We start from the raw sequence: 25,781 nt of genomic DNA, 5'->3' as shown, positions 1-25,781 counted from the left end.
TTGTACTCTGTGACAAATTGCTTATGTCTCTCTATCCACCTTATTTTTCAACGTGGAAGTAAGCCATTTTCTGTGAATGTGCGTGACATCCGATTCATTAGCTGCTGTTGGGAAATACGAGAAGAATAACAAAGTGCAGTAAATGGTAAAATTGTTTGCACTACAAATTCAAAACAGTGTGCTCCTAATTAAGATAATACATTAAAATAGTATGGTAAGACACACCAGTTTGCAATATCAAGCAGCAAATCGAGCTGTTTTATTTATTTTATTTATTATCCTTTATTTTACCAGGAATTATCCCATTGAGATATAAATCTCTTCTACCAGGGAGTCCTGGCCAAAATGGCAGCACATAAAGTTTCACATACAGATTAGACACACATAAAACAAAACCAAAAATTAATAAATAAAAAAATATCATCCAACATCATATTAAAAATTACATAAAACATTCACAAGTTTCTCCCAAGTAGAACTCCAAAAGATTTCTAAAAATATTTTGTACAGCTAAAATTAGCTGGAAGCGAATGACACCGGAAGCCAGTCCCATAAAATTTACAAATGGCCACTTTTTCCCACTCTTACGGAAAGTCCCACTCTGTTAGTCATTTTAGGTAATAGCCAAATGTATTCATGTAATGTAAATGGTATAACATTCTCTAATGACTTTTTAAAAGTTCCTTTTAAAATATTCCAAAGTCAACATCTAACATAAGAACATTAGCATTTGTTTAATGGTGAATGTGTAGCTCTGTTGTATATCAGGTTCTGTCAGGATAAGCTAGTCTTTGATAATCATGTGGTAGAAACTGCAACCTTTAGCTATTTGTACAGTTTTTAAAATGAGAACTTCATAAGTTCAGCAACTAAGTCCAGTATTGGTGTTAATTTGGATTGCTGTTTGCCTGCTGCATCTCTCATAACTTTGAGTCAATGAGTTAAAGCTCTCATCCTCCTGGAAACCCACAATAAAGAAAGAGAGAAAGAGGAAGAAAATGGCTTCAACCCAACAGACAAAAACTTACAGTCCAAAGAAAGGATACGAGTAAGAAGAGAGTGAACTAGGGAGGGGAATGAGGAGGTTTACAGTGCTAGCATGTCTTTGTCAGATGGTTGAGTGACCATGGAAGTTTGGCTTATTTTACATTTCTGGTGAAGTTGTAAAAGTCAAACCCAACTGTAGAAATATGTATTTCCTGACAATGGAAATGCTTTATGTAGCATAAACCATTAGCATTTTGCACAATAAAACTACAGTCAAATGGATCTAGCTCATACGACTGACATTTATCATAATTTACATGTCCAAGGATGTCTGAGAATCAAAGTCAGTGCAGACACTGGCATTGTCCAACACAAGTTCAACCACATTACAGGCCCCACTAGAATTATACTAAACAATTTCAATCCTGTCTGCTTTCAGTGGCACAGAGAATAAACAACTTCATCATGCTATGTTGGCCTTCTTGTAAAAGACACTTTAAAACACTCACTGTATTCTAAAAGCAGGACTACATGTCAGAAAATTTTATAGTTGCATTGGCTTTTCATAGTTGTGATAACAGTTCAGACGTTAGCTTAAATTTTTATGAAAAGTGTTGCTTCATAGATAAAGATACTTTAACCAGAAGCTTTCCACAGTATAATGAGGTGGTTTTCAGTTTAGTTTGATTGGTGTAATTTAGCAGATAATGTAATATATTATAGACACTAGAGTGTATTGAATGTGACAAAATACAGCATAGGTTAGCTAGCTATTTAAGCATAATATCTGTGAACACTTTCATTAAACCAGGTCAGTGCAAAATGTCTGGTAGAATGTATTCACAAGGAATTCGACTTTCCAATGAAGATGTTTCACCACCCATCTCAATGACTTCATCAGCTGTTGGATGCTGGGGAATTTCAGCCATCAGACAGCTCCTAAAAGCCATTTGGATGAGCGACAAAATGTTTTCAATAGACACATTAAAACATCATATCATGTGTCTAAAGGTGTGGAAATTTAATAACCAGTTGCTTAACATTTTTTTCCCAGCACTTTTTTGAGAACGGAAACCCACCATCTTTCCAGCTCTCTGATTTCTCTCTTATCTAATTTATTCCATCCGTCCATCTGTATGTCTGTTTCTCTCTCTTGAGTACAGATGCACTTTTTTTCACTGGTTTTGGTTGTATTCCTGTCTTACATTCTTTTTCGCCATCTGTCTGTTTACTTCTCTCTTCCTGTCTCAGATTCACTGTCAATCTCTCTTTGTTTATTTCAGTTCTTCTTACATAAATTCCACCATCTGCTTGTCTGTTTGTGTCTTGGTGTTGTTAGCTTTTCTTTCTTTCAGCCTTTTTGCCCTGTGCCCAACTGCCCGTCTTTTTGGCCTATAGTGTTTCAGAGCGGATGGCCACCCATTAGCACCAATTTATATAAACTGACTCCCCCCATCGAAACTCAGAATAGCACAGTATTGCAACTGTTTTAGAAGCAGCTGGGTGTTATTTGCATGAAAAATTACCAAATAAAATATTAGAAATGATGCCAAGGGTACTGGGAGGAAGGCTCAGATGAAACCTTTTTTACTCTTGTGTATTGCATGTTATGTAACTAGTGAAACAAAACGGTGGTTGTCTGACTAGTCACTTGAGCTGTCAGCTTAATGATGGACGGGAGTCCGTCATTAATATAAACAATACCTGCAAATGGAAATTTGTTAAATGTGGATTTTGTTGTTAAATTGACAAGATAGTCTGGCAGTAGGTACCATTGAAGAAATGAATGAGAGATAGACTGAGAGAGGGAAAAGTAGGTGACTCCTTTTAAAAATGAAGGAAGACGTGTCCTTTTATGGTAATTTAATCTTAAACTGAGGTCCGAACAAAGTGTTTTTTCTCCATTTTGACAAAGTTAAGATGTCTGGCTGGCTTGTACAGAGCAGTTAAGAGTGTCTGGGTTGTTCCTCCTTCCACAAGTGAAATGTCTTTGATATTTTACATGAGCTTATGTGGGGAGGTTTTAAAGTATTTCAGCCAAAATTGTTCCAGTGAAAAACACATCAGTTACTTTTCTAAATACCCTGAGAATTACTCTAGGAATTTAATGAATCCTGTCTGAAAGGGGTCATATGATGCGATTTCACGTTTTCCTTTCTCCTTGGAGTGTTACAAGCTGTTCGTGAATAGATAAGATCCCTAAAGTTGCAAAAACTAAAGTCTCAAACCCAAAGAGATATTCTTTATAAAAGTTAAGAGTCAACCACGCCTACCTAAAATGCCTCATTTAAACACGCCCCCACATGTCTACGTCACGATGTGGGAAGATTTGCATAACGCCACCCAAATGTTCACGCAAAGAAAGAAGGCGTAACTTTATTGTTGCTGACACCGCTGCCGCTGCGTTGTGAAGATGCTGTGTGTTTCGTTGCGAAAGTGAAAATACTTTCTTTGTAAAAATCGACGCGTTTCAAAAAGGCGGGGCATAGAGGAGAAACAATAATGTACAGTATGTGGAAAATAATGTTTTTTGAACCTTAAACCGCATAAACACATTGCATTACACCAAATAATGTTCTTTTTAGCAACATCATATGACCCCTTTAACCTCCAAAACATACTGTATGTGTTATTTAAGCAATGGAAAGTTAGTGTTGGGGAATCTTTCAGTTCAGTAACATTTTATCTGACACAGCATCTCATCACAAAGGTTTGTGTCTATTTATTGGGGTATTTATTGGGGTTGTGTTTGACAATCCATTGGGCCGATTTAATTGTGGCATGTGTACCACAAAAAGGTCCATTTTAATGTGGCATAAATTAATTTCCAGAGGAACCACGGTCGTGAGAAACAGTTTATTGCGTCATTAAACATTTCAAACTTTTTTAGTTTGAAATGAACTGAACAACTGAAACAAACATTTAAAAGTATGAATCACTACTACTAATCACTAAGGATTGAACGTTCTGAAAAAAGCTGAAAGTTATTTCAAATAAATGTGGAGAAAAGATACACGCTGATAAGCATGACAACAGCAAAGTTAAAGGTGGATCTAATGTTGCATTTCATTTTGATTTTTTTTATATCTTTGCATCTTTACACAGAATTTGGAGGTGGCAAAGAAACTCAGAGTTGTTGTAGCTGTGTGAAATCTGCGTTGTGATGAAATAAAGAGATTCAAATTCACAATGTAATGGAAGTAGCATCAGATCAGGGACTTGGTTCAGTTGTTGATTGGATGGAGGCAGATCTGAATGCAAGTTTGTAAGAAAGTGTCAGGGTTTAAATGGGCTAAATGATTTGTGAAATCTGGCATGAGTCACTAGAGAGAAGTCTATTGTTTAAATGGAAGATTGAGAGTTATGATATTTTGATTAAACCTTATGAGGTCCAAAAAATTAAACTGATACATGGATAATTTGTTCACAATAAGATCAATTTTTCCACATTTAGAAAATTAGAAAATTTCCACATTTAGAAAGTGGAGTATCAGGTGAATTTCCATTTCATGAAATCAGTGCTAGCAAGCTCTCTTTTTTACCTTTTTCTTTCGCTTTTATCTCTTTCTCAGCTTGTCCATCTGGTACATATAAACCTGAAGCAATTTCTGGAGGTGTGAGTACCTGCCTTCCCTGCCCCGATCCTCATCACACATCCAGACCTGGGAGTACAGATGTATCAGACTGTGTGTGTGCGGAAGGCTACAGACCACACAACAACACATGCCAAGGTGCTGATCTCTCTGCTTTATTTCTGTAAACATACGTCTGCTAACATTTATGTTTATAGATATGTGTCTGTATGTGTGCTCTTTTCAAACACTAAATACAATGCTTTCTCTTGTTCTCCCTACTGCAGCGGTGGTCTGTCCAGTTCTCTCTCCCCCAGAGAATGGTTTCTTCATCCAGAATGTGTGTAATAATCAATTTAACTCTGCATGTGGGGTGCGCTGTCTCACAGGCTTTGACCTGCAGGGAGATGGAATCAGACTCTGTCAGCCAGACGGGACCTGGTCAGGAGTTCAGCCGAGCTGCAGAGGTGATGCACACCTGGATTTTATGACATCACTGGTCCTGGAAAGGGGACACAAACTGATTTTTTTTTTCTTTTCCTTTTCTTTCACTCTTTCTTTCATTAGCTTGCCCCCTCCCTGCTCTTGTGTGTTATTTTTTTGCCTCTAATTCCATCTTAGCGGCAAACATATTGGTTTTATTGTCAGTTTATGTGTTAAACAATTGGAAGCTCAAAGGGCCTTTAGTCACCCCATATGTTTCATCACCCCCAGAAATGCTAAAATACTGCAGCCTTTGAGTATGTCTGCATGTGTGCAGAGGGGCTCATAAAGCCATTTCTCTGCCTGTCGGCCTGCAGCGCTCTGAGTTCATGTGTGTTTAGATAGCTGGAAAGTAAACTCTTAATGCTTTGCCAACTATTTGAGTGCTTACACACTTGAACAGATGAATACAATATGTATATGCACCTACACACAAACAAACCAAATCACACTCAGACAGATGCATGTATGCAAGTTGACCTGTTAAGAGTGCCTTCTCTTGTGACCTCAGGCCTGAAATAACAATATTTTGGTTTTTCTTTGTTTGGAAATAAATTACAGGTCTCAAAGTCCTAACCACAGACTTAGCTACCAGCCACCCTCTTCTCTTGAGCTTTTTCTTTTTTCCCTCTGATTTGCTCTTAAAATCTCTCTTCTTCTCTAGTCTGTCCATCTTTTCCATTTTTGTTTCTCCCAGCTGTCCATTTTAGCTCAGTGTTGTTCCATGGAATCATTAAAGTTTGTCCAATACAGCAAAGTTTTAATTACATAGGACCAAACCTTCTATGCAATGCTCTAACCCCTGTCTGGTGTGTGTGGTATTTTCCCATAGTTCGCTCTTGCCCAGATCTCTCTCCTCCACGTCATGGGTTACTGAACTGCAGTGAGCGGACCGCCCCCTATAGGCTGGAGTGTTTGGTTCGCTGTGAACAGGGCTATAGACTACAGGGCAGAGCCAGATTCACCTGTCTGGCCAACTCGCAGTGGAGTGGACCACAGCCCCGGTGTGTCGGTAAGATCGCAGCTCTATTTGTGTGTATGTGTTTATGTGGGGATAAAATGGCTGCAAATTGATGTCAAAACTGAAAAACCTACATTGTAATGACCTACCTCAACAGAAAACAGATTCATGAAGGGACTACAGGCTGACTACAGACTACACGCATTAACGCAGCACAGTTAACGCGGGCTCTATTTGACCCTATGGACCACCCGTAGTTCAAAACAGGGTTGCCAGGGCCGCAGTTTTCCCTTCACAAAACATTTGTAATGCGCCTCTAATCCAATTATCACAAAGAGCTTTGTGCTTTGTTACTTCTGAAACAAAGCCTCAGCTTTCAAATCCTGTACATTTTATCACAAAATTCAAACAATAAATGCTGTTTTGACACTCTTAAACGTGGTACGACAGATCGCTGTAGCAGCTTCAGTTTAACCGGCTGCGCAGAGCGCCACTTTAATACAAGTTATAGCACAAAACAAACAAATGAACATCAGAAGGTATGTTAAAAGAAAAAGTACAGCTTACTGAAATGTATCATGTCTCATGTAATTGTTCAATCAGCGTTTCAACCGAAAGAAAGAAAAAGTTAATTATTTAGCTATTAAAACTCTAGAGGGAGCTTAATTACAGTTTATTATATATGTATGTTTAAATAAATCTGTCAAGACAAGTTTTTATGAAAACTACCTTGTGTAGTTGAGTTGTATACAAAAGTTTTTATTTGAGTGTGATTATTATATCTGAAAATAAAAACTCTGTTTAACGGATAATTGTGCAGAATCAGTGCACAGCAAGACTAATCATCCTGCCAAATTCAAACTGTAGTCACATATATTTTTGTGTAGTTTTAGAATCTGTAGAAATGATCGGGAAAAAACATCTTATACATTGAGACCATGCAATCCCACAAGAAGGCGTAAGCTTTGTTTTTATAACTGTCTCTGATCTCCACAAGACAGTCAATCAGTCTGATGTATCTAAATACATAATTGTAACTTTTTTATTGTCTCAGTGCTTCATCAGACATAGACACACGCACACGCACACAAACACCACACACACACACATCAGCTGTGGCAGCCACTTTTTACCCACAAACCTACAGACACCTTATGCTTGGCTTCCAAAAGGCGTCTGTGAGCATGGCCAGTCAAAATACTCTTTTATATCTTTTATCAACTTCCATCTTGAGTAACTGTGTTTTTTTTGGTCTGTCCATCCCTCTACTGACTGTCAGTCAGCTTTGCTTTGCTCTTTTCGATTTCTTCGATCTTTGTAGTTGGATCGTTTGGACTGATTTTCCAGGAATACCTTTGGCTAGTTGTATGACATGTTTTCTTGTCTTCACTGTAATTCTTTCATTTTATTTCTCTCCATGCTCATCATTTTCTTTCACTTTGGCAGCACAGGGTGATCCAGATGTCACACTGAAAATCATTTGTTTGTGCGAGTGTGTGTGTGTTGAGGTTGTTTCCAAGAATTTCAAGCAATGTGGTCAACAACCGCTCTTACATTTCCCTTTCTGGAGAAATTTTACATGCTCTCTCTCTCTCTCATTATTTTGATTTATCATTGTGGAAAATGCTTGTTGTTTATGTTTTACTGTTTTCCTTTTCTTTCTTCTCTTTCTAAGAGATACGCTGTCCTCCAATTGTTACTTTGAAGCATATCCGTCTGTCACCCCCTGCCTGTGGGGAGAATGAGGTCAGGACCGGAGCATTGTGTCAGTTAACCTGTCCCCGTGGTTACCGTCTCATCGGTAACTCTGAAGTCAGATGTCTGCCTTCTGGAAACTGGAGTGAAAATCTACATAAAGCAACCTGTGCAGGTGATTTGTTTTCTGGTTGTGTTTATAATGGCATACAATATTATGTTTTGTGTGTCCCTGTGCATATACATCTACACATGTGGCTGAAACATCCCTCTTTGTTCTGCTGTACTATGATGTGTTGCAATGGGACAGATTGCAACAGGTAAAACAGGTGCATTACATTTGTTACTGCAAAACCTTTAAGATGATGCATAACAGAATAAGTGGAAGATCATCAAACAAAGTTGCACTATTGTGTAAAACTAATGGATTCCAAGATCATCAAACTCAAAACTGCCCCTCCAAGCTGGAACCAAACAAAGGATCAATTAGTTTTGGCTTTCACACTCGAACCTCTAAGATTTAATGGTGAGAGGAGAGAATTGTGTTTTCTGTATTTATGTGAGTTTGTGGCTCATCAGTGTCTATAGAGATTAGGTCAGAAGACAGAATGTTCACATCTGATCCAGATTCTTTCTTGGAGGGACAGCAGAGGCTGTGTGATTAATAAGCTCTACTCCAAGTTGGATGTGATAATAATAGTCAGTCATGACTCTCAATGCAGCAACACCAGCAAATGACTTAACAGGGAATCTAGAGTCGTATCATTAAAGGAATAGACATATGGGTTTGGAACGGTGTGAGGGTTTGGAAATCATGACAGAACTTTCATTTCTGTTCTCTTTTGGCTTTATTACTGTACCAGTGAAGTATTTGTTTGGTTTGGAGGGAGAGAGCAGACTACGTGATTAGCATGTTATACTCTGAGCTGCATGTGATACACCTCTGTAAATATAGGTCATATTACTGCAACACCAACTACTTCTCAACATGAATCTAGAAACGGAGATTTCACCCAAAATCGATTTATTAGCCTGTATGTTTTAAACCTGCTTGACTTTATCTGTACCAAGGAACACAAATGGTGATGTTTAGCAGAATGTTCACTCTGGTCTTTTCTATATACACTGAACAAAAAAATAAATCAGCATTTTTGTCTTTATTTTCCAAGTAAAAATATCTACGTACCCTTAAACATTTGTTGCTGACAGGATGGACTTTCATTAAAACTTGGCTGTCTATGCAGTAGAAACGTGAAGGTTTTTTTTTTTGTGACTAGGCAGAGAAAAGAGCTGTGGCGTTCCCTTTTGCCAAAAACTTCAACACGTCTGTGGTTGTACATCCAAAAATTTTGAAGTTTGATCTGTAGAACTTATGTTTCAGAAGCAAATTTGTTTAAATTAAAAAGAAGTTCACCCATGTGTATAATTGTTTTATATATTAAATTTTTTGTACAGTAAAATATATTTTATATATAAGTTCATATATATATATGTTCATACTCTATCCCTTTATGGCATTTAGACTTTTAAAAACAATACTTTAGACTTTTTAAAACAATAATTTAGTAGCTTAATTTTTTGCAGTGTACAGTAAGAAGAACACACAATAACCAGGGGCCATCAAGCTCCAAAAGGGATGAAATCTTTTTACATTAAAGATCTTTTACATAGAGCATAAGATTAAAGATGAGATAGCTAGAGGTAATGAGTGACATCATTATGGCATGTTTACATCAGTAATTGAATCAGTAATTGTTAATGAGGTTGACGTTATGGAGACTTTCGATACCTGAACGGATTTTCTCCTCTGTAGATATAGAGCCTCCATGGATTCAGTGTCCTGGTGATGTCATCACCGAGACAGATGAACATCAGAGTTCGGCTAACATCAGTTTGAGTGCACCCTTGCTTGGGGACAATTCTGGAGATGAGGTGAGTTTTACATCAGCTCTTTAATTTTTTATTTTCCATTTTGAGTCAAAGGAGCAGGTTTTGTGTATTTGTTTTAAAATGAGGTTTTGCCTTTCTTCCTCAGGTTGTGGTGCAGGTGACCCCTGTTCTAAACCCCATGCAGCCTTTCCCTATAGGAACTGAGTTCATAACATACACAGCAACCGACCGCACAGGAAACGAGGCCAACTGCTCTTTCACTGTTACAGTAGTTGGTGAGGTTGGATTCCATGTACAACTGATAGTAATTTACATGGTCATATTCAGAGCTGGGTAGTAACTGATTACGTGTAATCTGGATTACGTAATCAGATTCCAAAAATTAAGTACTTGTAATTAGAGCAAATTACATTTTAAAATACTCAGAATCAGACTACAGTTACTCTTATATTGATTACATGATTACGTATTATGTACATTATTACATATTATTCACACAATGGCAATAAATTATTCATAATTTATTGTTTCTCCCTAATTCCTCTTTTTCATATTTTAAATGTTACTTTCTAAAATAGCCTACCGCTTATATACACTCAGAAAGTCTTCCAATGTTGTGGACATTCACACAAACAAAGAACAGTCAATAGTCAGGTGGCCACACAGCATTTGACCACTGATTTACAAAAATAATATCAGGTTTAAGAAGTGTTTTAACATTATATCAACTACTGACGAACACATACATTTTTATTTGATTTATCACTCAGTGGGTTATTTAAACATGTATTACTATGTCATTTGTGAGGCTTTTGTCTTTCAAACACATTGAAATGCACAAATTCATGTTATTTCTTCTTTACATGTAATGCAGGGATTCCCACATTTTTTTTGTCATCTGAACCTCTTTCACTTAATATATTCATTTGAAGTACCCCTGAGATTTTAACATAAATATTTTAATAATTAGGTATCACATTTTCATTTCAATATTGCATGTTCACGGTTCTCTGATGTTGGTTAATGGTCACATGACACGCAGGTAAACAAATAAAATATTTAATCTTTTTTAGTAAGTGTTTTATTTTGATTGATGTCATTTTAAAATGAGTAATTTTAATTTTACATTTTTATGCTTAAATTATTAGCTTGCCATTAAACTCAAAAACCCCCTGCATTTCCTTTACGAACCCCAGTTTGGGAAACCATGACAGAATGTAATGTTTAATGCACTTCATGTTGTTAATAACAATGAATGGAATATATTTTCTTACTCTTTGTATTTTTATATCAGTATGGTACAAGATTATCAAATCAATGTGATAAATGAGTTAGGTCAAAAGTAATCTAAAAGTAGTCCGATTATATTACCTAAAATGTGTAATGTAATGGATTACGTTACTAACTACAATTTATGTCATACAAATTGTAGTCCATTACTGATTCCAAATTACAAGTAATCTGCCCAGCTCTGGTCATATTTAAATGTAGTGTTTTGAAAAAATTAATATATTATACCATGTTCAACCTTTTGCAATATTACTTTGTTCTGTACTCTGTTTCCTTAGATACGGAACCCCCTTTGATCGACAGATGCAGATCTCCACCCACCGTTAAGGCCACTGGGAAAAAAACTGCAATATACTGGGAAGAACCTCAGTTTTCAGACAATTCTGGTAAATACAAGTTTAATTTATAAGAGAGTGTTTAAGGGTGTAAAAAAGTGTTTAAAGGTGCACTAAGCAGAATTTAAAAAAATCATTACTTATGATCCATTAGAAGTTTGTGGTGGTATTTGTGAGACACTGCAGAGTCCACTGAGACACTGCCCTGTGCCTCTCCTGTTTTGACATAAAAGCTATTTTATAATGTTGCTATTGCCTTATTGATTGCCATCTGTAACTCGACAAATTACTAGGCATTGTAATGATGTCTTTATGATGTTATATACTGTAATTATTGTTTACTAGCCTGAAGATGACTAATCTTGCGCACCGATTACAGCCAGTCATCTAACTATTAGCGTATCTGTTTATTCATAAACACAAAAAATGCTATTTATGCACAAAAAGACCTAATCTTCCCACAGGGAGTCTGCTGCTGCAATTTAACATGATCTTTAGCTGTTTTAAAAATATAGACAGCAAAAAGAGGAACAATGTCAATTGTTAGGCCATGTTTATCATGTTTATACTTTATTTTCAGATAAAATATTAAACAGGTCCAGGAAATTGCAGGCCTTACTTGAATGACCTTGTATCTGGTGTGTGAGAAAATGAATCTTCAGGAATTGACATTTGGTAGAACCATCACAGAGAGGCTTCAACTCAGGACACCTGTGGAGGTTGAATGTGGTTGAATGAACTTTTAGTAGCTGCAGGGAATGGAAATGGTTTGATTTATGAACATTTTAAGAACGCTGTGAAGGAAATGTTTTTCTACAAAAAATATTTATTGATTTGGCTCCTTAAGCAGCGATAAGGATTGGAATCTGGATTTTGGTCTTGGACAGGTGAAATTACTTTAGTTTTATACTATAGCTGCAAATACAGTGAACAAAGAAAGAAATTATGTTTATGGCACAGTGATTATGGAGTATGGAGTTAACCACAGTGGTTGTGTTGGGATTAGGGATATGCCGGTATCAATTTTTCATGTTGCGATTAATTGCTAATGCTTTTATCACGGTATGCGGTATTATCACGATATTGACTTCTGTTACACCAAATACACAAAATAATGATCTTTAAAAAAGCATCATATGACCCCTTTAAGTCTAAATATGTAAGTATTTGGCTCTATGATGAACATCATAGCAAATACACAAATCTGAATGACTGTTCCGTGCATATTCATCACCGTGATATATCGCATTACCGAATACCGGCACAAGTCTAGTTGGGATAAAACAAGATAAATTATTCCGCAGATTCCGCAAGATAATTCATTTTGTTCTTAACCAGTTCAGACGTGAATACACAGACACACACACACTTTTCCAGAGAGAAGTTCCAGGGCTATTCCAAACTGTCTGACAAATGTCTGGGTCTGCCGGGTTTTGGAGGGAGTTTTGTCTGTACTAAAAATAAGCCTGTGTCAGGGTGTGGGCAGTGTGGTGTGACGTCGACAAGTGTGGTCAAAAACAACTTATTTTAGTGGACATATGTATGAGGGTTTCATTACAGTTGTGGGTACTGATATGTGCATGCAAATAAGTGTGTATGTCTTTTAGTGTGTGAAGTGTATATGATCCTTAAAAGACTCTATTGTCTGACCACAGTGTAGCACCCTTAGTTCTGTGTCATTAAACAATCTAGCAATTACTTTCCTCTGGCACCAAGGCCTGTTATTCCCAGGCCTCGTGAGGAGTAGTACAGTAGCATAGCACCCTTTGTAGGACTTTGTGGTTGACCAGAGCAAGTCCTTGTGGAGCTCCACATTGCTCCCTGTGGTAATGTCTGTGAAAGTACCTGTTACATCATTGGCTAATGCCAGATTGCACAACTGAAGCGATCTGTCTGCGATATTGCAAACAGATGCAGGCGTGTATACACTACATGGTAATAGTATGCGTACACCCCTGTCTAATTAATGGGTTTAGGTATTCTAGTAACTCCAGTGAAGATAAATCTTAATGCTACACCACACAGTGATGTTCTAGGGACTTGTGTGCTTCTAAATTTGTTGTTGGGGAAGGTACTTTTTTGCTCGAGCATGATGATACCCCAGTGCACAAAGCAAAGTCCGCAGAGAAACTGATAACTGAGTCTGGTGTGTAAGAATTCCCTGGCCTGCACAAAACCCAGACCTGGCCTCAACTGAACACCTTTGGGATGAATTGGACACGCTTATGTCTGAATGGGAACAATTCCTGCAGCCATGTTCCAGCATCTAGTAGAAAGTAGTATGATGTTTTAATGTTTTTGAAAGAAGTCTCTTGATCACCAAGGCTGCATTTATTTAATCAAAATACAGTAAAAGTTATACTGTGAAATGTAATTACAATTTAAAAAAAGATTCTTATTTAATATATTTTACAATTTTAAATTCCTGTAATGGCAAAGCGGAATTTTCACCAGCCATTTCACTAGTCTAGTGTCACATGATCCTTCAGAAATCATTCTAATATGCTGATCTGGTGCGTAAGAGAAATGTCTTATTATTAACAACGTTGCTGTTGATCAATTTAATGCATTCGTGATAAAGTATAATTATTATTTTTTTAAATATAAAATGTTACTGGCCCCAAACTTTTGAATGGTAGTCTATGTTAAAGTTTGCTGTTTCCTAGCCTGTATAAAGTCATTTATTTTTTATTTTTCTTTCTCAGGAGCCTATTTGAATATCTCTAGTACTCACTCATCTGGAGATGTATTTCCTGTTGGAGAAACTTCAGTGTACTACACAGCCACAGACCCTTCTGGAAACAGCCGTACCTGTGAACTCATCATTACTGTACAAGGTACTGTATGCCAGCGTGGACGTCTTATTGTTGACTAAGAAATGTCATTCCGCAAAGCATGCTAGAGTCTATTATTTTAGTTTTTTTTTATTAAATAAAGTGTACTCTGCTATAAGTAACTTGAATCTGTCTAGCCAGTTAAGCTAAATGCTGTGAATGTTTCCAGATTATGCTGTTCCTAAATAAAGTTAATTCTATGGTGCTGTTTCTAACCTCAGGTTCAACCTGTGAGAAGCCATTTGTGCCAGTGAATGGGGATTTCTCATGTGCCAAGACAGAGGAGGGAACAAACTGCTCTCTGATATGCAGACAGGGTTACAGTCTCACCCAGGATGCCGTGCACAGCTACTTTTGCGCCAATAATGGAATCTGGGAGCCGCCCCGCTCACCAGACAGACCTGATTGCTCCCGTGAGTATTGCTTCACTCTTACTCAACATTTGTCTTTCATTTTTGCTCTACTGTCATACTCATACATATACTGTCTTACACACTGCACAGAAAAATCTCCTCATTTTTATTATTGTCTTCGTTTATGTATGTGTCTCCTATGTATCTCCCATTTACAGTGAACAGAATTGCAAACAATGGCTTTAAGCCCTTTGAGACGTTGTTTAAAGCATCCCGCTGTGATGATCTTGACTTGCTAAAGTCCTTCACAGGGGAGTTTTCAACTGTTCTTAAAGATACGGTGAGATCTGACACACAAGTATATATGCATGTACATATACTATGGCCACATGACTTAAATTATATCTTGTTTTTTTTTTTTCTTCTTTTAATTTTTTTAAATAATCATAATCCCATAGGTCCCTAAAATTTGCAATGGGGATGATGTCACCTGCAAACTGGAAATGACTTTACCTGGACAGTGCCTGGAGTATAACTATGATTATCCAAACGGATTTGCTATTGGTAAAAAAATGGCATGCTAATTCTTTTCACCTGGCAGGATTATTATTAACTAAAACTAAAACTATTAAAAATTGTTTTTGGTAATTGAAATAAAGCTGAAATTACATTTAAAAAATATATATATTTTTTAAAAACATTAAATAAATGTACGTTGAAGATTGCTAAATTAATTAATAGCAGAAATTAAAATAAATTAAATAAATACAAATTAAATAAAATTTTCCATAAATTAGCACTTTTTTTCAAACAATTAAACGATCTAGTTTTTTCTTACATTTATTTTTTAATTATTTTCTTTAAATTATTTACAGTCATAAACTGTAAATTCTTTTTCCTTCTCCTCAGGTCCTGGAGGATGGGGCTCTCAGAATGGCCAGGACTATGCATATTTTGACACTGGTTTTGTTCCAGAGCACCACTTGCAGCAAGATGGTTCATCACAGCATGGCTATCACATGAGGACCAAACGCCATCGCAAAATCACTGGTCCTACCAGAGAGCAAAAGATACAAATCCATTTCAACATTACAGGTAGAGAAATATCAGCTACTGGGCTAACTAGTTGCACCTGTGTTTGCACCTATTGAAAATGAGTTTTACATCCAAAGCTAGTTGCAACTTCTCCCAACACCATTCCTTCTTCCCAGCAAGCATCCCACTGCCCTTGTCGAGGAACGACTCGGCGGAAATAGTCAATCAAAGACGTTTGCTGAGGGCACTTGAGCAGCTGACCAATCGGCTTAAGCGGACACTGAGCAAGCAACCGTTCTCTACCTTCCATGTGTCTTCAGAGATGATCGTTGCGGACCCCAAATCCTTGGAAAGTAAAAAGGCTAAACTGTACTGCCGGCCAGGGTCTGTTCTCAATGGCAGGGTGTGTGGTGAGTTTGAAAATGAAATACATGTTAAAATCCACATTCAAAAGGGCACATCTTATATATTCCAGAGTAAAAATGTGCTGATATAGATTCCGGAGCTGCAAACGTCTGGAAAACATTTGCGGCAAACTATTTAGCCACAAATTAACTGCAAGTATACCTCAAAAAGTGTCAGCCAGTTGCATATGAATTGGGAACAAACACTTTTTTGACATTCCTGTTTGTTTTTGACCCATAGTGCAATGCCCAGTAGGGACGTATTTCTCCCTGGAGTATGGCGAGTGCGAGAGCTGTTGGAGAGGGTCATATCAGGATGAGGAGGGTCAGATGGAGTGTAAGTCATGCCCAGATGGCTTCTCCACTCCGTACCTCCATTCCCGCAGCCTGGCAGAGTGCAAAGGTAATCAGTCAGCTTGATTCATTGATCTAAAATTATCTGTCTGTATGTTTGTTCATAAATCTACTGATCACTCCATTCCATTCCAGTAGAAAACTGCTTATACTATAGATGGGATGTCTAAGTGTGTCTCTGTGATTGTGTGTGTGTGTGCATACCTGCATGTGTGTGCATGTTTCCAGTGCAGTGCCAGCCTGGCAGCTCATCATTAACCGGGTTGGAGACCTGTGAGTCCTGTCCTTTAGGGGAATACCAGCCAGATTTCAGCTCTCAGGTCTGTCTGCCCTGCCCTTCCACCACGACCACTGTCAATAGAGGGGCTTTGGATGTCAATGAGTGCGGTGGTGAGATGTAACAACTGAAGAATTATTACTAAAACACACCTAAGAATGACTTAAACATATAAGACAAACATAAAAGCTAGATTTATTCGAAAATTACCGTTTGTTTTTTTAAAAACATTTGGTTTCTCTTTCTCTCTGTCTTTCCAGTTCCATGTTCCGCTGGTCATTTCTCCTGGACAGGTCTAGTTCCATGTTACCCATGTCCCAGAGATTATTACCAGCCTGAGGAGGGCCGTTCCTACTGTCTCTCTTGCCCCTTTTATGGTACCACCACAATAACAGGGGCCAAAGCCATCCAACAGTGCTCCAGTATGTTTCTTTACATTTATTCTAGTCATTTTATTTCCATTTGTTTTCCTGCTGTTCAGTACACTGCTGTTCAAGTTTATCTCTTGTGCTCACAAAAGCTGCATTTATTTAACAAAAATACAGTAAAAACAGTCACATTGTAAAATGTTATTACAATTTAAAATTTTAAAATATTTTATTCCTGTGATGGCAAAGCTGAATTACTTCATTACTTACGTCATTACGTCATTACTTCAGTCTTCAGTGTCACATGATCCTTCAGAAATCATTCTAATATGTTGGCTTGGTGCTCAAGAAACATTTCTTATTATTATCAGTTTTCAAATCGGATGGATTGAATAATAAGTTAAAAAGAACAGCATTTATTTAAAATAGAAATCCATTGTAACATTATAAATGTCTTTACTGTCACTTTTGATCAATTTAATGTGTCCTTGCTGAATAAAAGTATTAATTTCTTTAAAAATCTTACTGAACCCAAACTTTTGAGTGGTAGTGTATGTGTCCAGATCTGATGCTGGATATGAATAGTTTATGCATGTAATTTCTGCCTCATTAGTGGGACCAGTAACCAGAATTTCGAAAATAATGATTGTTACCACTTGTCAGTTCTCTGCTAAACAGCTTATTATAAGGTAGGCTTGGTAAGAGGAAGTATTCTAACATAAATAAATGACACGCTTCACCTTTAATGTGATATAAAGTGATGCTTGTGCAAGACCATGGTGTGTAGAGGGTTTCTTCATTCATTCATCAATGGAATATATAGGTCATTTTCAGGCTTTGGGTAGGTGTGTGAACGATTTGCAATGAGAATCCAATGCACATATTGGAATCTGATTCTCTGTACACACAGGAAAAAAAGTGCCTCAGTGTGGAAAAGATGAGGATGATGAATGCCTTTGGAAAATGTTTTCCAGTTTTGACAGCAGAAATTCTCCTCTTTCACATTTTTTTTAATGTGTGTTGTGCTTATTCTGTCTGTTTCATGTTCTAATTTCTTTCTCCTCGTACTTTTTTCCCTCTTTTCTCTTGGTCTGACTCAGGCTTTGGTTCTAGTTTCCTGCCTAAAGAGGAAAGTGCAACTGCAGCGCCAGAAGTTGTTGTGAGAAAGGATTATCAAGCCAGTAGCCAGGTGAGTCGTCACTCTCAGTAGTTGGTACCCAAACCTGGAAATTAATATTTGAAATGTGTTCTTGGTGTGTTTGGATCACATGTCGTGACCTTAAAAAAGAATTTGGATGCTTAAGTCATACCTATAAATTTATGAATGCCTGTACATTAAATACTAAATACCAAGTGTTTTATTTTAAGGAAAGATGGCACAAATAACGTTTAACAAAAGTATTGGTTCATGCTGCTAATTTATGTTATGAAGTTTACTTGTGTGAACTTGAGAAAAATTACATCATACAGCCACTAAATAGTTATTACTATAGTTAAAATAGTACTAAAGGAAGTTCTTGTATCATTTTGTTTGAAGATGCCGATTGATTTGCTATTTTACAACTTATGAAATGACATTCAGATATGTTTTTGGTTATTAATGATCCTTACTTTTTGTTGGTGTCACAGCATCCCCTGCGGGCTAAAGTAAAATAGCTGAAATTGTACTTCTTTACTTTCCTGCAGATGTTCCATGAATGTCTCCTGAATCCGTGTCAAAACCAAGGCACTTGTGAGGAAGTCGGCATCGGATATGTATGCACCTGTGTTCCAGGATTCACAGGTTTGGCATGTTCTGTAGCCATAACTCACAAGTAACATTGAAAAACCAGCTGTTAAGTTCAGTCGGCTTTTGGAAAACAACTTTGTAAACCTTTATAAGTTGCCCTATGTACTGTTTTCTAATACTTTCTGTAGTTCTATGTACTGCAATGTGTTTCAAGTTGTATTTAAAGGCACAATATGTAAGATTTTTTAATTAAAATATCCAAAAAAATACAGTAAAAACAGTCACATTGTAAAATGTTATTACAATTTAAAATTTTAAAATATTTTATTCCTGTGATGGCAAAGCTGAATTACTTCATTACTTACGTCATTACGTCATTACTTCAGTCTTCAGTGTCACATGATCCTTCAGAAATCATTCTAATATGTTGGCTTGGTGCTCAAGAAACATTTCTTATTATTATCAGTTTTCAAATCGGATGGATTGAATAATAAGTTAAAAAGAACAGCATTTATTTAAAATAGAAATCCATTGTAACATTATAAATGTCTTTACTGTCACTTTTGATCAATTTAATGTGTCCTTGCTGAATAAAAGTATTAATTTCTTTAAAAATCTTACTGAACCCAAACTTTTGAGTGGTAGTGTATGTGTCCAGATCTGATGCTGGATATGAATAGTTTATGCATGTAATTTCTGCCTCATTAGTGGGACCAGTAACCAGAATTTCGAAAATAATGATTGTTACCACTTGTCAGTTCTCTGCTAAACAGCTTATTATAAGGTAGGCTTGGTAAGAGGAAGTATTCTAACATAAATAAATGACACGCTTCACCTTTAATGTGATATAAAGTGATGCTTGTGCAAGACCATGGTGTGTAGAGGGTTTCTTCATTCATTCATCAATGGAATATATAGGTCATTTTCAGGCTTTGGGTAGGTGTGTGAACGATTTGCAATGAGAATCCAATGCACATATTGGAATCTGATTCTCTGTACACACAGGAAAAAAAGTGCCTCAGTGTGGAAAAGATGAGGATGATGAATGCCTTTGGAAAATGTTTTCCAGTTTTGACAGCAGAAATTCTCCTCTTTCACATTTTTTTTAATGTGTGTTGTGCTTATTCTGTCTGTTTCATGTTCTAATTTCTTTCTCCTCGTACTTTTTTCCCTCTTTTCTCTTGGTCTGACTCAGGCTTTGGTTCTAGTTTCCTGCCTAAAGAGGAAAGTGCAACTGCAGCGCCAGAAGTTGTTGTGAGAAAGGATTATCAAGCCAGTAGCCAGGTGAGTCGTCACTCTCAGTAGTTGGTACCCAAACCTGGAAATTAATATTTGAAATGTGTTCTTGGTGTGTTTGGATCACATGTCGTGACCTTAAAAAAGAATTTGGATGCTTAAGTCATACCTATAAATTTATGAATGCCTGTACATTAAATACTAAATACCAAGTGTTTTATTTTAAGGAAAGATGGCACAAATAACGTTTAACAAAAGTATTGGTTCATGCTGCTAATTTATGTTATGAAGTTTACTTGTGTGAACTTGAGAAAAATTACATCATACAGCCACTAAATAGTTATTACTATAGTTAAAATAGTACTAAAGGAAGTTCTTGTATCATTTTGTTTGAAGATGCCGATTGATTTGCTATTTTACAACTTATGAAATGACATTCAGATATGTTTTTGGTTATTAATGATCCTTACTTTTTGTTGGTGTCACAGCATCCCCTGCGGGCTAAAGTAAAATAGCTGAAATTGTACTTCTTTACTTTCCTGCAGATGTTCCATGAATGTCTCCTGAATCCGTGTCAAAACCAAGGCACTTGTGAGGAAGTCGGCATCGGATATGTATGCACCTGTGTTCCAGGATTCACAGGTTTGGCATGTTCTGTAGCCATAACTCACAAGTAACATTGAAAAACCAGCTGTTAAGTTCAGTCGGCTTTTGGAAAACAACTTTGTAAACCTTTATAAGTTGCCCTATGTACTGTTTTCTAATACTTTCTGTAGTTCTATGTACTGCAATGTGTTTCAAGTTGTATTTAAAGGCACAATATGTAAGATTTTTTAATTAAAATATCCAAAAACCACTAGAACAGTGTTATATATTTTGCTGACTTGTGTACTTGCGTTATCCCAAATGTTTCGAAGAATGTTTAAATCCAGAGAAGTAAGCAAATTTTAACTAGTGACATGGACCGTGTCTATAGTGTCATTGTGTCGCCTGCCAATGACGATTTCCGGTTTTGTTTTGTAGAAAACATGAAAACACCAAAGACGCTTTAATATGTTGTGCGTTTTAATAGACAGGTGACGACTGCACAGAGTAGCATTATAACAGAACTTTCAAATGTATCCAGTATGATAAAACAGCGCTGCTTTTTTTCCCCACATACGCACGACCGGAAGGAGTGGAAGCGGTCGACTGTGGGATAATAATCAAGCGTAGCGTTAGTTCTGGCAGGTCACGTTAGTCAAGCTCGCATCAGCTGACCTTCAGCTGATCCCCATCTACCTATGGGAATACGACACCTATCTAAGCATTCATATATAAGGTCCCTCAGTATTATCAGTAATTACCCTCCTCCATCCCCAACTCCTCCTCTGTCAGTCGGGATTCAGCCTTCTGATTCTCCTTGAATCAGACTAATTCTAAAATGTGTACATAAAATGATTGAACTTTAACAATATCTGCAATACATTTATGTTAGTTCTGTTCTGTTTACCCTGGGGGGTTATTGCAGCTCTCCCTGCTCTCATCCATGCTAGGCTGCATGGAGGCGCAGGGAGTTCTTGCCCAGAACAGAACCATACCGCCAATCCAAACTGTATGCTAATTGTCAGTCATCTTTGACGATAGTGGTCCTGACAGAAAAAGCTCCGCTGCTTTCGAGCCGTGTGTCAACGCTCGTTCAGCGGCCTCGTTTCGCTTCGACGGCTTTCAGCCTCACCCTGCTTCATACTACTACGTTAATAAATCATTAGCTCATCCATGAACATGATTTCTGCCCGAGTCCCGTCAGATTGCATCAGCTGTGGGGATGAAGACGACAACTCCCATGATTCCACACTCAGTCACGCCGTCATCAAACTATGCCTTTGTCTATTTGTTTATTTTGAATACGCACCCTCTAGCGGCGAAAATTACATATTATGCCTTTAAGACAGCTCAGTTGAGCCAACTAAATTTGGTTTAATAATGCAGTTAGTCTGGTATTACATTATATAATTTTGATAGATTAGCCTCTGTGGTTGAGATGAATCACTGCCCACTTTTTGCACATTTTCCTCATTCATTGCCTTACAGGAGCCAAGTGTGAGAGCGACATTGATGAATGTGATTCTGTTCCTTGTCAAAATGGTGGCTTGTGCAGAGATGGCATGGGAGATTTCCAGTGTCAATGTCAGCCTGGGTTTGTAGGTAAGAGAAAGCCCACTCACATAATCTGACATCATCTCAACTTCACACTGGGGAATCCCAATGTAACTGTAAAAGCCGAGTTCTACGATTGAAATGTTTGAGGCAATTAAACCCCAAATCCAAAATTCCTAACTGTTGAGGGTTCTGAAACTTTCCTTTAGTCTAACCATTGTGATGGATTTAGCTGTCTCTGAATCTCTTGAGTCTGGCAGTGGAATTACATAAACTCTCATTCTCAGAACCTTACAACACTTTTTCCATTCAGGCCATTGTCTCTCCTCTTTAAAACGTGGCCATGATTAAGCATGTGGCTGCCCTAGATATGGAGAATTGAATTGAAGTGTTTTTGTTCTTTTTCAACTCTGTGTATGTGTCTGGGGTGTTTTGTTCGAGGTGGCAAGCGAGGCGAAAATTGAAAAGAAAATAATTGAAAGTACGAAGATAAATCAAAACAAATAAAATGAAATGTGATCTCAAACAGTTTGTAAACTGCTTACTTTAATCTAAAGTAACAATATTCAACATTAGCCAAGTTTCCATCCACTTTTTGATAGTATGGCAATATAAATTATAATAGGAATATTGAAGTATTGGTTGCTTGTTGATTGTCACAAGTGTGAGGTAAAATGGTGTTCCATATGTTTTTGTGTGTGTTTGTGTCTTGTGTTGTGTTTTGTCTCTGGAAGGCTTGGTGTGTGAGGCAGAGGTGAACGAGTGCAACTCTTCTCCATGTTTGAATGAAGGACTCTGTGTGGATGAAGTGAATCACTTTACATGTAGCTGTCCAGATGGATTCACAGGTCAGCACCTCACCTCTGCTACACCTGTTCACTTACATGTAATGTCATTTATATTATAATACATTTAACTGGAAGTTCTTAAATTGTAGCGCACCAGTCAAGTTACAAGGAATATCTTTTTCAATGTCATTTACATCTAGGTCCACGTTGTGAGTTGGAAATAAATGAGTGTGCTTCCAGCCCATGTCAAAACGGAGGTGTTTGTAAAGATTTGGAGGGTGGGTATTTCTGTACATGTTCTCAGGGCTTCACTGGCAACAATTGTGAGGTTGAAGTTGATGAGTGCTACAGCGACCCCTGTCTGAATGGAGGAACATGTGAGGATGCTATCAATGATTTCAGGTTAGTGAGGAAGCCCTTGTAGAAACTGTTCATGCATATGCATTAAGAGGATGATTATAATGTATTGCATTTGTTACAACTGATATATGATAGATAACAGAATTTGTCTCACATTTGTGACCAGGTGTGAATGTGTGAATGGATACAGAGGCAGACTATGCCAGGTGGACGTAGATGACTGCGATCCAAATTTGTGTTTGAATGGCGCGACCTGTGTGGATGGAGTGGCCACTTTCACCTGCCGATGCCCTCCTGGGTTCAATGGAACCAGGTGTGAGACAGGTATAGAGGGAAAGAGATTAAAAAAATGATGGAACATCATCATCATAGAGAGAAGTTTTACAAAGGCTTGTTAGAGATAGTCTTTGTATTTTCCTGTTTTACTCTGTAAAGCTGCTTTGACACAACCAATATTGTATAAAGCGCTATACAAATACGGGTGACTTGACTTGACTTGACTTTGTGTCACTTTAATTGAGATTTAATTGAGATGCGTTCCCAGAAAAGTGTGGAAAATTCCTAGCAGCACTTAAAAAGATTCAGTAGACTCTTAACTTTCACACCCTGTTATACACAATCCATTTTTCATAGATGTTTTCAGATAAAGTTTGATGTACTGTAACTTTCAGAACCAAAAACTTCCTCCCCAGTAAAAAATGCTAATTTATTAGAATTAATCTACAAAAACATTTGCTTTGGACTTCTGCATCTTTCTGACCTCTGACAGATGAATGTTAACAATAATAAAAAAATAATTAATGAATTATTATTCACACACACACACACACACACACACACAGATATATATATATATATATATGCGTGTGTGTGTATATATATATGTGTATGTATATATATATATATATATATATATATATATATACATTTATTATATTGTATTTTGTGTTAAAACCTAATTAACATTGTGAGTTAACATCAGGGACCAAAAATATACTGATAAAATATAATGTATAATATGACATATCATCTGTGGTCTTTTCCCTTTTTTTTCAAACAGAAATGCCCTACTCCTTTGATCTGCAGTTTGAAGTTTCTGGTATCCACGGTTACGTGATGATGGACGGTCACATGCCATCACTTACACAGATCACATGTACATTTTGGATGAGATCATCAGACACGGTTAATTATGGAACTCCCATCTCTTACGCTGTGGAGGGAAGTGACAATGCCTTCCTCCTCATTGACTATAATGGGTGAGAGCTTTGTTTAAAAGTTGCAAAATTTGCATTTACGCAACTAAATTAAATACATGCTATGACCTGTTTTTACATTATGCAAGTTCACTTTACCTACACCTTACTCTTGTTTAAAGGTCACTCTTTTTTTTCTTACATTCTCCTCTTTTCCTCTTCCCTTTTGTTTCTGTCTTACTTTCAGGTGGGTCTTGTATGTTAATGGCAAGGAGCGGATCACTGACTGCCCAGCAGTAAATGATGGCCTCTGGCACCATATTGGTGTATCATGGCGCAGCAAGGACGGTGATTGGAGAGTTTATATTGATGGGAGCCCTTCAGATGGAGGGAAAGGACTATCAGTTGGCACTACCATACCAGGTTGACCTTTTTACCTAATAAAGAATGAAAACACACTGTCAGTTCAAGACACTTTTATTGCTTTATGGTGCTTCAAAGAAAATGTGTGTCCAGAAACTGAAATGTTTGCTCTATACTTACTTTAAACAGGAGGGGGTGCTCTGGTACTTGGACAGGATCAGGACCAGAGGGGAGATGGCTTCAACCCAGTGGAGTCCTTTGTGGGCACTCTTAGCCAGCTTAATATATGGAACTATGTTTTAACACCACAGCAGGTAACAGTTTATACATATTCCTTATTCTTACTCTTAAGTTAACATAGAACAGATCCCTGAGACTGAAAAAAACATTCTGAACTGCTCAGATCAGAAAATAATCATATTTCTACTATTCTTAGATCAAGTCTCTGGCCAGTAGCTGTCCACGTGATCTGCAGAAAGGGAACGTGTTTGCATGGCCTGACTTCTTAGGAGGGGTCACGGGCCGAGTGAAGACCAGCAGCAAGAGCATTTTCTGTGCTGGTAAGAATCAAGTCAAGTCATATATTATTATCATTCAATCATGTGTGTGCATGGGAGAACAAAACACTGCAGGCCTTGTAGTGAATTTTCCTTAATATTTCTACCGCACAGTAACAACAGTACAATTTTTTTTAATTTTATCCAATGTATCCTTATATGTAACTACCTAACTCATATAAATAATTATACATTTTGAGAATAATAAATCAAAAATCAGTGCCATAAATATGTTGTAGTGGTGAGAAAGTGTAACATTTGTTGTCCACTGTTTTGGTCTTTTAGACTGCGCCCTGGTGGAGGCTTCTGTTCCTCAACTGCGCTCATCCAGTAAAGCTGTGAGTCCGGGCTCTAAGGTTCAGTTCTCTTGCAGTCCTGGGTTCTATCTGGTGGGGGAGCCAGTGCAGCAGTGCTTAAACAGAGGCCAATGGAGCCATGCAGAGCCAATGTGTGAACGTGAGTGATGGGAATGCACAGATATGCAACAGAGGACACACAAAAGTATACGCTGGCTGTTTAAACCACCACACATTCAAAATGACCATTACAGCCACATATACAACAATATACTTATG

At 37.4% G+C, this 25,781-nt stretch overlaps 1 protein-coding gene across 1 annotated transcript in view; it reads left to right on the top strand.

Moving 5' to 3' along the window:
* Positions 1-25,781, top strand: part of LOC107668778 (sushi, von Willebrand factor type A, EGF and pentraxin domain-containing protein 1-like) — a 91,628-nt gene that overhangs the window by 27,982 nt on the left and 37,865 nt on the right. Inside the window, 27 exon segments of the mRNA XM_016460766.1 lie at positions 4,560-4,718; positions 4,847-5,026; positions 5,875-6,054; positions 7,679-7,873; positions 9,512-9,630; positions 9,734-9,863; positions 11,157-11,264; positions 13,919-14,050; positions 14,269-14,460; positions 14,619-14,740; positions 14,859-14,964; positions 15,310-15,495; positions 15,612-15,845; positions 16,081-16,242; positions 16,422-16,583; positions 16,731-16,892; positions 17,939-18,027; positions 18,525-18,621; positions 21,877-21,990; positions 22,677-22,790; positions 22,931-23,132; positions 23,257-23,414; positions 24,151-24,349; positions 24,534-24,709; positions 24,839-24,963; positions 25,086-25,209; positions 25,492-25,662. Coding sequence (XP_016316252.1) covers positions 4,560-4,718; positions 4,847-5,026; positions 5,875-6,054; positions 7,679-7,873; positions 9,512-9,630; positions 9,734-9,863; positions 11,157-11,264; positions 13,919-14,050; positions 14,269-14,460; positions 14,619-14,740; positions 14,859-14,964; positions 15,310-15,495; positions 15,612-15,845; positions 16,081-16,242; positions 16,422-16,583; positions 16,731-16,892; positions 17,939-18,027; positions 18,525-18,621; positions 21,877-21,990; positions 22,677-22,790; positions 22,931-23,132; positions 23,257-23,414; positions 24,151-24,349; positions 24,534-24,709; positions 24,839-24,963; positions 25,086-25,209; positions 25,492-25,662 — 4,098 coding nt within the window.

This window comes from Sinocyclocheilus anshuiensis, unplaced genomic scaffold (assembly GCF_001515605.1).
Source record: "Sinocyclocheilus anshuiensis isolate Anshui unplaced genomic scaffold, SAMN03320099.WGS_v1.1 scaffold337, whole genome shotgun sequence".
In the NCBI taxonomy this organism is placed as follows: domain Eukaryota; kingdom Metazoa; phylum Chordata; class Actinopteri; order Cypriniformes; family Cyprinidae; genus Sinocyclocheilus; species Sinocyclocheilus anshuiensis.
This window is presented reverse-complemented; position numbering and strand designations above follow the sequence as displayed.